The 12,105-nt window shown below is 33.4% G+C and overlaps 1 protein-coding gene across 4 annotated transcripts in view; it reads right to left on the bottom strand.

The window, feature by feature from the left end:
• RALGAPA1 (Ral GTPase activating protein catalytic alpha subunit 1) overlaps positions 1-12,105 on the bottom strand; it is a 262,207-nt gene that overhangs the window by 222,860 nt on the left and 27,242 nt on the right. For all 4 annotated transcript variants that reach the window (XM_029952940.1, XM_029952941.1, XM_029952942.1 and 1 more), the window contains exons 2-3: positions 1,333-1,443; positions 518-567 (exon numbers count right to left, since the gene is read on the bottom strand). In XM_029952940.1, the coding sequence (XP_029808800.1) occupies positions 518-567; positions 1,333-1,443 (161 nt within the window). The remainder of the gene's footprint in view (positions 1-517; positions 568-1,332; positions 1,444-12,105) is intronic.

The raw sequence follows: 12,105 nt of genomic DNA, 5'->3' as shown, positions 1-12,105 counted from the left end.
GGAATCTACTGCAGAGTTTGTGTGTCTCACTCTCTCTGCCCCTCCCTCACCCATGCTCTATCTCTCTCAAAATTAAATAAATATTAAAAATAATAATAAAAAAATAAAAGTGAGGGAACCCTAATTTTTATCAGGATGCCAAAATTAAAATATAAATTTTAGCAGAGCATCAAATGTTGCTAATTCCTTCTATTTATTTAACAATAAAGACTTGCCCCATCCCAATCCAACGTTATATAGAGAAATAATTTATAAAACAATTATCTAATAGTATTACCAATTTTGTGGTATCAAATGAATAAAAACAGAATTCTATTTCTACCTAAAAATAATACATGTATCTCAAAAAATAATTAAGAATTAAGTAAGGTATATTTTTGGGTCAAAAAACATGATTCAGTTTTTAGAAAGCATGGCAAATTCAGTCTTTTGTTACATGCTTTATAGTTTCAATATATTCCTTTGTATGTTCCAGGAATTATTTGGGGAGAAAAATAGCTGATGGGCAGATACTCACCTCAAAAATAAAAAGTATAGCATCCAATTCCTCCCTTTGAGACTTGTGACCTAAAATATTTTTACAGAAAAATATGTTAAACATTATCATTCTGTCCTGTTACAACCACTTAGAAACCTTAAGATATTTCAAGCCTTAACGTATTTTCTCAGTGATTCCTCAATAAAATGTTTAAAGTATATTTTGTTCAATGCATAAACAATACTGTAGCATCTCTTTCTACTCTTTTTCAACAATTAAGTTTAGATTCTACATATTTATGTCTTAAATAATATATTGTGGAGAACTTAGAATAAATTCTGACAGTGAAAGTATGAGAATAACTGCTCAATTTACATGTGCACCTAAGGGAAAGCAAAGAAGATAAGGAAACAGGTAAATCAATCTGACCAGGGGGCGCCTGGGTGGCTCAGTCGGTTAAGCATCTGACTTCAGCTCAGGTCATGATCTAATGGTTCATGGACTTGAGCCCCACATCAGGCTCTGTGCTGACAGCTCAGAGCCTGGAGCCTGCTTCCGATTCTGTGTCTCCCTCTCTCTACCCCTCCCCCAGTTGTACTCTCTCTCTCAAAAATAAATATTTTTAAAAATTTAAAAAAATCAATCTGACCAGGGGAAAAGCAAATCTTTTAAGCCTTCTACAAAAGAAATGAGGATAGTACTACTAAACCAAAGTGTGAGTGTCTCAAATATGTTTTACGAAAAGAAGTGAAATGACATGAAAATTCCACATTCCAAGTGTCTATTTTTAAGTGAATATTTATGACAATTGTTTGAAACATCAACATAAGCCAGTACCAATTTTAACATCTTACCTTTCTGTTTCAGACTAGCTTCAATAGTCACAAAATTCTCAAAGAACACATAATATATATGTGAAAAATGTTGGTCAAAAAACTGTTTAAGATCGATAGACTCTGCATTCTCTGAAAAAGAAAGGAAAACTGTTTTTAGTGGTTACATATATATGTTAAATCACGTTCGGTTAATAGTCACAGTACCAAGTTACCTTCAAAAAAGTCAAAGAAATGCTCCTAAAATTCTACCCTATTGAAATAGTTAAGATCTGTATCCTTGTTCTCACTTTAGTTTTTAAAGATTTTAGTTTTAATTTTAAAAACAGGTGAAATCAGGTTATCATAATCTTTGTTTCTCAAAAAAAAGTCTCAGAAAGATTTATTCAAAATTTATTTTGAATATTTAGCTAAACCAAAAAAAGAAGCTTTGGTTTCAATTCATAGCTATGTTTCTCCCAACTTATCTCAAAGACAGTTTAAAATCAGTATTTCTAAGAGTAATTATATATCTTATCTGAAATAGATTTATTCAGCAAATAGGTACCTAACAACAGGCTTTATAAATAGGCACTTAAGTATTATAAAGCTCAAATACTAATAATATTGTTCTAAAGGAATCTTCAGTTTAGTCCAGGGCACGCAAAGCCAAACATGTAACTGTTATGCACAATACAGAGTGTTACTTACTGAAAGTGAAGTGACAAAATTAATGGCAATTTAGAAACACAAAATTACTTTCAAAGCCAAAGGAGGGGTGAAGGTACGGAAAGAAGAAAAGCTTAACAGGGTTATATGAAAAGACTTTTAAAAACAGGAAAAACTTTGAAAATTAAGTGGTGAGGTTTAATGAAAAGGGCATTCTAGGCATAAGCAAAGACAAAAAATGAGGGAACTATGAAGCACGATAGAATGCAAAAAAATAACTCATTTTAGCTATAGCTTAGAACATTTTGATAAAAATAAAATTGAAAACTAGCCTTGAAATATGTTTTAAGGGGCGCCTGGGTGGCTCAGTCCGTTAAGCGGCCAGCTTCGGCTCAGGTCATGATCTCACAGTTTGTGAGTTCAAGCCCCACATGGGGCTCTGTGCTGACAGCTCAGAGCCTGGAGCCTGCTTTGGATTCTGTGTCTCCCTCTCTCTCTGCCCCTCACTCTGCCCCTACCCTGCTCGTGCTGTCTGTCTCTCAAAAATAAATAAATAAATAAACATTTAAAAAATTAAAAAAAAAAGAAATACGTTTTAAAATGTCTTGAAGGCAAATTAAAATGACTTAACTTATTATTTAAAGGAAGGTATCTATGCAGATGTATACATATTTTGTTGTTTGGCTTATTTTCTGGGTGATTGAGAAGGCTGAAGAAAAAGGGGAATACAGAACTTTTACCTTAAGTATATGCTTCCCATTATTCAACTTTGCTTGCAAAAAACACTGTTTATCTTATAATGAAAAATAAATTTGAAAAAGGCAATTGGAAAAAAGTCAAAGATTTTTGAAGCTGTAAGATGAAGAATAAACTACTAATCATTAATAAACTCAAATTAAAGTATATATCAGTTAATTTCTTGAAATGCTTTAAGGCACAATAGAAGATTTCAGAATAAAATTAAATAATAAAAACATACAGAAAGCATTTTAAACACTCTTTCATGTATTAGCTTACCCTGTGAATAATCATAATAATTCTTTAGTGATCTCTCATCTATGGAAATTTTCTAGGACTGTTGCTCTGCTCTCCCAAAAGAAGGAATGAATGCCCTCTCCTCTATTCCCTTGGATTCTCTACATTTCTATCTTATGGAAATCACTATGTTTTAAGTGTTTTCTTGTCTTCTTTCCAGGACTAGTTGTATAGCTTCTTTAGCATACAAACTGCGTCTGCCTTAGTATCCCCAAAACCTAACACAGTACTCAGCACATACGCATCCAGATGTTATTTACTACTGATTAAAATAAGTTATTTTAATTTTATTCTATTCATTTATTAACTTGGAAATTTTTATATTAGAAAAGACTGCATAACCTACTGACAGGCAAAACACTGCTTCATCTAGACTGGAGTTAGAACACTGAGATTCAACTCCTATGTGCAACAATACCTGTGTGACTTTTCACAAAATGGAAATAATAAAAATAGAAAAATAGAAATAAATGGCTAACAAAAACTGAATGTGTCCTATATGCTAGGCACTTTTTAAGTGCTTTATGGAAATTAATTCCTTTAATCCTCAGACAACACTATGAAATATATACTATTATTGTCTCCATTTTACAGATGAGAAAACAGGCACAGAGAGTTTAAGTAATTCAGCTAGAAGGAAGCAGAAATGGGGATTTAAATCCTACAGAAACTGGATCTAGTGCCCATGCTATTAACTTCTATGTTATTCAGCCTCCACTATAATACAGCTTTAAGAAAATTAGGAATAGAACACTGGTAATTTATTATCTGCCTATAAGAAGAGTCATCAAATACTACACATATTTTATAAACTTTCAAAATAAAAACATACAAAACTGAGAAAAACAGGATAAGTATTCTATTTTTCTCACACAATAGGCTAAAGGAACAAGGAACTATGAGATAAGAATAAAACAAGCTACTATAATTAGCTCTCCATTTCCTGAAATTAATGTTTCAAACACAACTAATGTTCCAGGGGAAAGAAAATGAGAGGGCAATAACAAAGCAAAACAAAATAATAAAAACAAAAGCAAACATGAATCAACTCAAGATTTTATGAACTTATTTAGGACCCAAGACAGTTTCTCTTAATTTCCTTGTCATACAGCACGTTAGGAAAACCTGGAAATTACATACTTACTAATAAAAGATACTGGATCAAAATTAGGCTAATTTCCTTGTTGTGTGTATGTGTGTGTGTTTGTGTGTGTGTTGTTTTTCTCTGTTTATTTATTTGTAATGAACCAGTCAGCAAATAAAAACTCTTTTACAAAATAGTTTTGATCACCAATTCACAAAATTTACATGGTGGAGGAAAACAAGGTAAGAAATAAAAAATAAAGAGGAAAGAGGGAGAGATTAAAAACACACAAACAGGTGGTGCCTGGGTGGCTCAGGCAGTTAAGAGTCCAACTCTTGATTCCAGTTCAGGTCATGATCTCACATCATGAGACTGAGCCTCACCTCACACTCTGCACTGACGGTGTGGTGCCTGCTTGGGATGGTCTCTCATGCTCTCTCTGCCCCTCTCCCACTCATGCTCACACTCTCTTTCAAAAATACATAAACTTTGAAAATACATACACGAACAGGCTGGATAAATTATAAATAGTACACCATTAGGCTGTAAAAAAAAAAAAGTAGGGAGTATATGAGAAAGAAAGAAATTGAGAAAAGGGAGGAAGAGAAAAAAGGACAAAGGGAGGAAACTGAAAGGAATAACAAGACAGAACTGAAGCTATTCTTCAGAATGTAACACAGAGAATAACAAGATGGAAAATATAAAGATAAGGATAACAAACTACCTGACAAGTTCGAGAAAGAAAGAGAAAATGTAAACAATATTTTAAAAAATAATATCTGGGAACAATTTAAAATTGGTGAAATATATTAAGTAAATCTTAAGACAAAAAAATGACATATAGAATCCCAAACAGGATAAACACAAATCTACACATGGACACATCCTAATACCAAAAACAAGTGAAAATACTAAAAACAACAAAAGTTACCTACATAGGAATATCAAAACTAACAGTACACTTCTCAGTAACCCAACAGAAGCCAGAAGACAATGCAACTTTATACTGAAAGAACTAAGGGAAAATAATTGCCAATCTAAAGTTCTATATTCAGCTAAAGTACTTTGAGTAATATGAACACAGGGGAGCCTGGGGCTCAGTCAGTTAAGCACCCAAGTGTTGATCTCAGCACAGGTCATGAATTCGAGCCTTGCATTGGGCTCCATGTTGACAATGTGGGGCCTGCTTGGGGTTCCCTCCCCTTCTCTCTCTGTCCCTCCCATGCCCTCTCCCTCAAAATAAATGAACACAATTTAAAAAAAGAAAGAAAGAAAACTATTAACAACATGAAAGGCATTTTCTAACATTCTTACAGTTTAACACTCAAAAACCCTCACTCAAACTCAAAGAAATACAAGAGAGATATTCTGAAAGAGAAATAAACTCACACTGGAGAGGTGAGAAGCAAAAAGCAAAAACGAACAAAGACACTGCAAAATGTATGGGTAAATCTAAATGAATACTGAATGTTAAAAAAAATAAAAAACTACTAATGCAAAAGGTTACCAATTAGGAAAAGTAAAAAACAGACATTAATGTCATAGATGTAACAGAAATGCTCAATAGACTAGTTAAGATCTTATTTTCGTAATAGGATAACAGAAATACTGATGAACTTTAATATTAGTATACTACTAATATTATGTAACAGAAATGCTTACTAGACTAGTTTAAGATCTTATTTTCATAATAGGATAACAGAAATACTGATGAACTTTAATATTAGTGTACTACTGAAATGTTCTCAGTTACCACTATAAGTAATAACAGAATGCAAAACTTTTAACCATTAGAAGAGAAAAATATAGAAAAACTTATACTAACAGAAATGAGTATACAAAAGCACTCCAAAAAGACGAATGAAAGGATAGAAATACATGGCATTAATTTTAAAAAGTTAATGAAATAAATGTTAATTAAGAGACAAACAGTTATAATCACGCTATATTTTAAAACAACCACAAAATTTAAGCTACAAGGTATTTACTAAGAAAAAAATAATTAACCCAAAATGATTAAAGGAATGAAACAAAATATAACATTTACACACTAACCAAAATACCAATGTTGATTCCTTGGTAAGAATCAAAGTAAACAGTAAGGCAAGAACAAGTACAATTAAAGAGGATCACTGTATTTTGATAAAAGGCTGTACAAGGAAGCTTTAATTCCAAATTTGCATTAAGAGTTTCAAAATATAAAAAGCAAAGACCAACAAATTTCTAAGGAGGAAAAAAAACCACTAATCGCATGGTATATTTTATACAACCATTTCCTATTTAACAAAGACAAGACTAATAACTCAGACACAATTAGCACTTTACAAATAAAACCCTAAATCCAACAGAGATTAAATCTCTTCATGCAAAAATGAGATATTTACAAAAACTAAATAAGGACACAAACTAAATAGAAAAAGTACTAAGAGTAGCATAGGACAAACTATGATCTCTGACCAAGAGGTAATAAATTTTAGCATTAATAATGAAAGCTAATCCCCATATAAAAGGAGAAGTGTGCTAGAAAAAAATAAAGCTAAACGTCCCAGGCACTCACAGAGGCAAAAAGAGTGCCTATTCCCACAAACTAGACTTTAAAAACTATGTGTCATAGAGTAGTTAACCCTAAACTGACACTATTTCACAGCCACGCAACAGATCATAAAAACAAGATACATAAGAATCAGACAGTTTCCAAGTAAATAGCTGAATCCCAGGACAGGAAAAGAGCTCAAGAAAATTTTTAGGTATACAAAATATCCAGGACCCAACAAGGTAAAATTCATAGTGTCTGATATATAACTGATGATTACTAGGCATGCTAAGCAGGAAAACCTAATTCATAATGAAGAATCATTAAATAAAATTTAAACTAGATTTTAACAGGTGCTGGAATGAACAGAAAGGGGCATTAAAATAGTTACTCTAACTGTATCCCATATATCCAAGAAGTTGAGGATGGGGGATATAAAAAAAGAAACATTCAAATCAAACTTCTATAGTTAAAAATTACAAGGTATATGGTGTAAACTAGGTAAAATTAGGGGCGCCTGGATGGCTCAGTCAGTTAAGCCTCCGACTTCGGCTCAGGTCAGATCTCACGTTCGTGGGTTCAAGCCCTGCATCAGGCTCTGTGCTGACAGCTAGCTCAGGGCCTGGAGCCTGCTTCTGGTTTTGTGTCTCCTTCTCTCTCTGCCCCACCTCCTCTCGTGATCTGTCTCTCTCTGTATTAAGAATAAATAAAACATTAAAAAAATTAAAAAAAAAAAACTAGGTAAAATTAAGCCATAGCACTGGAAACTACCCAAAATAAACACAGAAAAAAGATAATCCAAAAAATTGAAAAGCACATTATAGTGAACTGTGAGACATCAGTTTCAAGTGGCCTAACATAAGAGTAACTGAAAATTCCAAGGAGGAGGGGCAGAAAAATATTTGGAGAAATAATGGCTGAAAAATTTCAAGCTGATGCAAATCACAAATCTATATATGCATGAAGCTCAACAAACTCCAAAAACAAGAAACATGAAAAAAAAAATCATCAAGGCATATAATTGCTAAAAACAGTGAGAAAAAAAAATACTATAAAGCAGCTAGAAGAAAAAAAAATGGTACATAGTAACTAAAATCCAAGGGACATATTTTTCATCAGAAATAATGCAAATAAAACAATATATATCTTTAAAGCAATGGGAAAAAAACTGTCCAGGTGAATTCTATATCCAGTAAAAATATCTTTCAAAAACAAAGGCAAAATAAAAACATTTTCTGACATACAAAAGCTGAAAGAATTCATCAGCAGTAGGTTCATACACTAGTAGAAATGCTAAAGAAAGTCAGGCAGAAAGAATATCATCAGACAGAAATATGGATCTGAAAATAGTGACAACAAGGTAAATGCCTAAGCTTGTTTATTATTCCAAACTTATGATAACGTTCAAACATAGTAACAATGCACTGTGGAGTTTATAACATATGTAAAAATAAAATGCATGAAAAGAAAAATATAAAGGTGGGAAAGAGAAAAATCAAAGTCCTCTATTCTAGCATTCTTAGTTAAGAAGTAGTGTATTTACACTTGAAGGCAGACTTCAATATGTTAAAGATGGACGCTATAAATAAAGCAACTACTAAAATGAAACAGAAAAGGTACTGGTAATAGCCATAATGGAGGGAATATAAAATCACAAAAAAATACTTGACTGGTTCAAAGACAGGAAAAGTGAAACAGTGATCAACAGGCATAAATAAAGAATAGATAACAGATGCTAATCTAGCTATATCAATAATCACAATAAATAAAAATGGCCAAAATGGCAAAGACTATTAGACTGGATTTTATAAAAAAGCAAAATCCGACTATATACTGACCACAAGAAATAAAAATTGTACACTTAAGGTATCTGCAATTTGCAGGGCACGTGGGTGGCTCAGTTGGTTAAGTGTCTGGCTTCAGCTCAGGTCATGAACTCATGGTTTGTGGGTTCCAGCCCCGTGTCAGGCTCTAAGCTGACAGCTCAGAACCTGGAGCCTGTCTTCAGATTCTGTCTCCCTCTCTCCCTGTTCCTCCGCTGCTCAGACTCTATCTCTCTCTCAAAAATAAAGATTTTTAAAAATTTTTTAAATACATATACATGCAATTTGCTATATATCAGTTATGCCTCAATAAACCTATTTTTTAAATTAAGTAATTGGGGTGCCTGGGTAACTCTGTAAGTTAAGCATCTGACTCCTGATTTCCGCTCAGGCCATGATCTCAAGGTTCATTAGTCTGAATCCCACATCAGGCTCTGCGCTGACAGTGCCTGGGATTCTTTCTCCCCTCTCTCTCTGCCTTAAAAAAATTTGTTTTAAAAATTTTTAATTAACCAATTATATAGATTCAAGACAATTTCCATTCATTTTCATTCCATTATGTCTTCTAAAGTCAAGGGAGGGAGGAGAATGGAGCTCCAAAACTCTAGGAAATGCCATGATACCAGAATATTTTAATACCTAAACTTCTGACCATCTGTGTCCACAGAAGCCTGCTGCACATATGAATATATTCTCCCCAAGATTAAAAGTTAAGAATCTCTGGAAGCACTTATAATACATTTATGAAGGAATTTAAAGCAATGTAAATAAAACCCCAAAATGACCATTTCCTAATGCTTTTATAAATATAGTTGAGTGACCCCACATTAATCATAAGAAGTTATTTCAACTAGAAATATTGACTCCCAGAAAACAATTATTAAAATTGATTTTCATTTTTATATCATGAACCAGTAATAAAATAAAATGGCAAGCTCATTCTGTATTTAACAATGTAGCAGGCAGGCAACTTAATTTCCCTAATGATAACTGTTTTGAGTGATTAAACTCATCAAAATAAATCTAGGGACCCTTCTCTTGTACAAATGCTTAAGATGTTTGTTTTTCTCTTTCAAACATATATTATTCATTATTCCTTCACTACAAAAGGATGTAAATACAAAACACAAAAGCCCTGCTGGAAACCACACTAAAAACCTACTAAAATTTCAAAACAAGCAAAATCATTCTAAGATAATGTAGCTTATCTCCTTATCAAACTGATATTTCAAAGCAACTGCAGAAAAGCTCCTGACATGTGATTATGGTTACAACTGATAGCAAGATAACAACTCCCAGAAATAAAAAGGAAAAGACAAAACACTAGAAGAAGTACTAGTAAATGACCATGGTCTCAAAGTGATTATTCCCAAGTCTCATTCAACTCTTTAAAGTAAAATACAATAAAAAGTATTCTCCTGCCTTCAAGAATTCCACAATGAACACAGAGAAAATGAGACAGAGTGAAAAAAGGGAATCTAGTTTATAAGAATATACAATGCCTAATTTAAAAGCAAAGTTGGTTTTGTTTTTTAAATATTATAATATAAGCTAACTGTGAGTATAAAATAAGGGATAAAGTTATAACCACTTATGTTTAATATTTTACATTTGCATGAACAACACTTTTATGGTTACATATATGCAGTCTTACTCACTGTCCACAAATATGTTTTTGAAATAAGTGTATTAACTCCATTTTATAAGAAAACTAAGCCTGGAAGAAGAAAAGTAACTTTCCTCAGTCACAGTAAACTACTAAATGGCTCCAAAACAGCTTTTGTGTGTCCTCCAACACTAGACTAGGCACACGTCAGGTAGTAGGCCACAGCATAAAATAACCCTGTGGACATTTTAAATCAAACTGAAAAAAGAATAATATTTTTCAAGAATTATTTGAAAGCTACACAGAGGCTGAGGTCGATTATCAAAGTCTCAGAACAGGTAAACAGTAAAAGATACCAAGAATTAAGAAGATTTAGTCCACTCATATGCATACTGCCCTAAACTAGCTCTCCTTATATTGACTAACTTTATCCTCCTTAACTTCATCACAATACCTAAAATTTCCAAGCACTTCAACACCTAGTGTAAGGAGTTAAACACCATTCATGTATTCATGTAAATTGGTACAAGCTGCTTTCCTCACAACATATAGCAAAGAGGGAAAAAATTCCAATACAGCTGTGAGGACTGGGGAGTAAAAAGGTAGTAGTAGGGGCGCCTGGGTGGCTCAGTCAGTTAAGCGTCCAACTTCGGCTCAGGTCATGATCTCACAGTTTGTGGGTTCAAGCGCCGTGTTGGGCTCTGTGCAAACAGCACAGAGCCTGGAGCCTACCTCGGATTCTGCGTCTCCCTCTCTGCCCTCCCCCCACTCACACTCTGACTCTCTCTCAAAAATAAACATTTAAAAAAAATTTTTAAAGGTAGTATTTGCTGAGCACCCACTGTTTTCTAAGGATTGAGCTAAACATTTTTCTTTCAGTGTTCTGAATTCTCACAGAAACTTTAAAGGAGAGGCTCAATTAGCTTCATTTACCTCTTCATTTCATTTATAAAAAATAAAAACTAAACTAAAAAGACTCAAGAAAACCAAGACAAAACCAAGTTGGTCTAAGTGTAAGGTAAAAACTTTATGTCTTATTCCATGCCACTTCCCAAGACAGGTGAATGGCTGTTATATTAAAATTTAGGGCTAAACAGGACACTGAATGCTAAAGGAAAAATATAAGAAAAGTTATTGGGAAGATGTTAGCAACACTGACTAAAACTTTGATGCACTCAGAAAAGGAAGTGAGCATTCCCTTTTCTTTTTTCCTCTTTTTCCATCTCCATTATGAACTTCTCTTCCTCTGTACCCTCCCTTTAAATGTTGAAGTCTATCAGGAATATGTCCTCTTCCACCTTCATTAAATACCGCAACTGAACTCTATCTACATACAAAAATACCTCTCAAATCCATAGCTGCTATTCCACACCCTCTCCTGAGTATCAGGCTTATACACTACCTGTCCAATTATATCTTCCACAGGTATCTCACACTCAACTTGCCCCACCACCAAGGGAATCCACCTCCCTTCATTTTCTCTAGCTTTTGAATGAGTTTGAAATGAATTTCAGCCTTCAAAGAGAGGTTGGTAGTATCACCTATCTCTGAAGGCTGACAATCATTTCAGATTCATTTCCCTCTCCTTTGAGTTCTCTCCACCATCCCACTACCTATCCCGACAAATCATTCATTCCCTTGCCAAGATTACCTTCCTGAATACTGCAAAACATTTCTTTCTCTCCATCCCCTACTGGCTCCCCCATCATTTAGTTTCATACCTTGTGGTCTCTTGCCTGAATTTTATTAGTGTCTTATCTACTATCCCTCACACAATCCTTGCCTTTTTATTCATCCTCCAAATATCACTACCAGAATAATTTAGCTGTATCATTGATCTGCTTAAAATACTTCCAGGTTTTCCCAATGCAAACAAGATATATCCCAGGCTCATTCAAATGACATACTAGCACTATTTTTCTTTCATTCTGAACTTCTCACTATCTTGTCTATCACCCACTACACAGTAAATAAATAAATGTCACTAAATAAAGTTACATTCATACAATTAAATAGGTAGCCACTAAAAATATTCATTAAAATTTTTTTCATGAAATGGAAAAAT

Source organism: Suricata suricatta, chromosome 9 (assembly GCF_006229205.1).
Source record: "Suricata suricatta isolate VVHF042 chromosome 9, meerkat_22Aug2017_6uvM2_HiC, whole genome shotgun sequence".
Lineage (NCBI taxonomy): Eukaryota > Metazoa > Chordata > Mammalia > Carnivora > Herpestidae > Suricata > Suricata suricatta.
The sequence above is the reverse complement of the archived record's forward strand: the minus strand, read 5'-3'. Positions and strand labels throughout refer to the sequence as shown.